This window comes from Eurypyga helias, unplaced genomic scaffold (assembly GCF_000690775.1).
Source record: "Eurypyga helias isolate BGI_N326 unplaced genomic scaffold, ASM69077v1 scaffold36018, whole genome shotgun sequence".
Lineage (NCBI taxonomy): Eukaryota > Metazoa > Chordata > Aves > Eurypygiformes > Eurypygidae > Eurypyga > Eurypyga helias.
The window spans coordinates 51,693-53,656 of NW_010268210.1; the positions used below are offsets into that span (position 1 = coordinate 51,693).

General features: G+C 37.6%; 1 protein-coding gene across 2 annotated transcripts in view; it reads left to right on the forward strand.

The window, feature by feature from the left end:
• Window positions 1–1,964, forward strand: part of CPB1 (carboxypeptidase B1 (tissue)) — a 19,407-nt gene that overhangs the window by 4,759 nt on the left and 12,684 nt on the right. For both annotated transcript variants that reach the window (XM_010157692.1, XM_010157693.1), the window contains exon 5: window positions 1,164–1,271. In XM_010157692.1, the coding sequence (XP_010155994.1) occupies window positions 1,164–1,271 (108 nt within the window). The remainder of the gene's footprint in view (window positions 1–1,163; window positions 1,272–1,964) is intronic.

A 1,964-nucleotide genomic window follows, 5' to 3' on the forward strand; every position in this document is an offset into this window, starting at 1 on the left:
CTCCTCTGCTAAAAAACTTGATACCATTCCCTGCCCCAGTTCTAGGCCTCCACCTTCCACCATAAGCTCTCCCCTCTGCCTTTCACAGCCACGCTCATTTCTCCTGACCCGTAATGTTGACCATGCCCCTCCGCACATCTCTGCAGTGGCTCCTTATCACCCACTGCTTCACCGTTCTTAAAACAGCCTCCCTTGCATGTCTTTCCTTGCAAAAGCCTTTCATTTTTGTGCCAATCTTTGCCCAGTAAGCACCTGTTACATTTTCAAACCAGAAAATCTGTATTTCCACTCCAAGTGGTATCTATAGATCATAAACAGAGCTAATCCATAAACTTGTTCCACTGGCAGTCTCCAAAAAAAAAAAAAAAGTTCCCTTTTACAAGGCTATTTAAGAATCAGAAAAAAAGCTCCTCTCACTCTGCAAAGGTTCTTGGCATGCAAAAAGCAGCCAACATTCATAATGTCAACCATTGTTTGCCATATTTCCTTGCCAGTTCATCTAGATCTGCCTGCTGCCTCCTGCCTTTTTCTTAGTTCATAGCTCTTTGGGCATGGAGTGCTTTTTTGAGTGCGTACGACAACTTTTTTGTGAGCTTCTGAAGGCACCTGTAGCAAAGGGAATCTGCTCCAATATTAAGATAATAGGGGCTGTTATTACTTCCCTCAAATAATAAAGAGATTGAAGGAGATTTTCCTTCTTTTGTAGCTGGCATTGGTGGCCAGTTCCTATAAATCCCTGTCCAGCACTTCTGCCAGTAATTCAAGAATGGTGATGAATAAAAGAGCCATGATACTGAAAAACATTACAACGTGTAGAAAATTTAAGGCATTCAATTGACTTAGCTTAACAAGAAAAACAGGTTTGTTATGAGAGTTCAAGTGGTGGCAAAGTCATAACTACATACAGTCAGCATTCAAAGGGTGTTTTATAATGCACCAGCCATACTCCAAAGACAGGTTTAGATAAATTCATAGTAGAAAATCTTAATTTGGACACATAGCTCTAGTACAAGTAAGAATAAATTCTTGGAAATCTAAAAACTGTATTAAATACTAGGTCAAGTTAGATGCTCAGAAAGACTGTTGTGGTTTGAAGTTTGTGAATTAATTACTCTGGACCTAAGGACAGAGACATCAGTAAATTTAACCTCCTTATTACACAGATAGCTGCTTGGACTGCCGATATTGCTGCTCAGAACCCACACCTTGTCTCTCGGAGCATAATTGGGGAGACATACGAAGGACGGCCAATGTACCTTCTCAAAGTAAGTGTATTGATTTCTTTATGCATTTGGCAGAAAATCTAATACATTTTGTTCATTGCTACTGTGACTTTTTTTCAGCTTTGAAGACTTCTTTTTAAAGGGGCATAATGAATTATTAGAAGTTCAGACATATAAATTGAACCACACTTGGGAGAGCTATTTGAATTATCATCTACCTTTATATTCCCTCCATCTGTTGTTTGTAAACCCATTTACTCTAAAAGGATCTATAAATTTCAGTCTCTCTAGCAAAAGGCAACGAATCTGTTTGTATCTTCCTCGTATATATATGTTTTTTGGCATGACTCTTAGGAATAAATAAGGTACAATGACTTGAATAAAGATGAAAGAATAAAGATTACTTGCCCAAAATTGCATTTACAATAATCTGTCATCCAGGCAAACAGGACCAACTTTCAGAGTCACTACAGAAAATAAATCAATAGTGCAAAACAATCAAATAATTGAGGAGGGGACCTTATCTACATTAATAAAAATGAAATTATAAGAGTCTATTGTTTTAGTTTGAATACCATGGTCAACTACAGCTGAGAGCACTCCATAGATTTCCATTTACTCAAGGAATGTTATATTTGTATAGTTTGCCTTTTTAGGTCAACAAGCTGACTGACTTGTTCTGCACACAAATTATTTTGTTCAAGACCTTTTTGTTGTTGTCTTTCTTTTCCTAGATGGGAA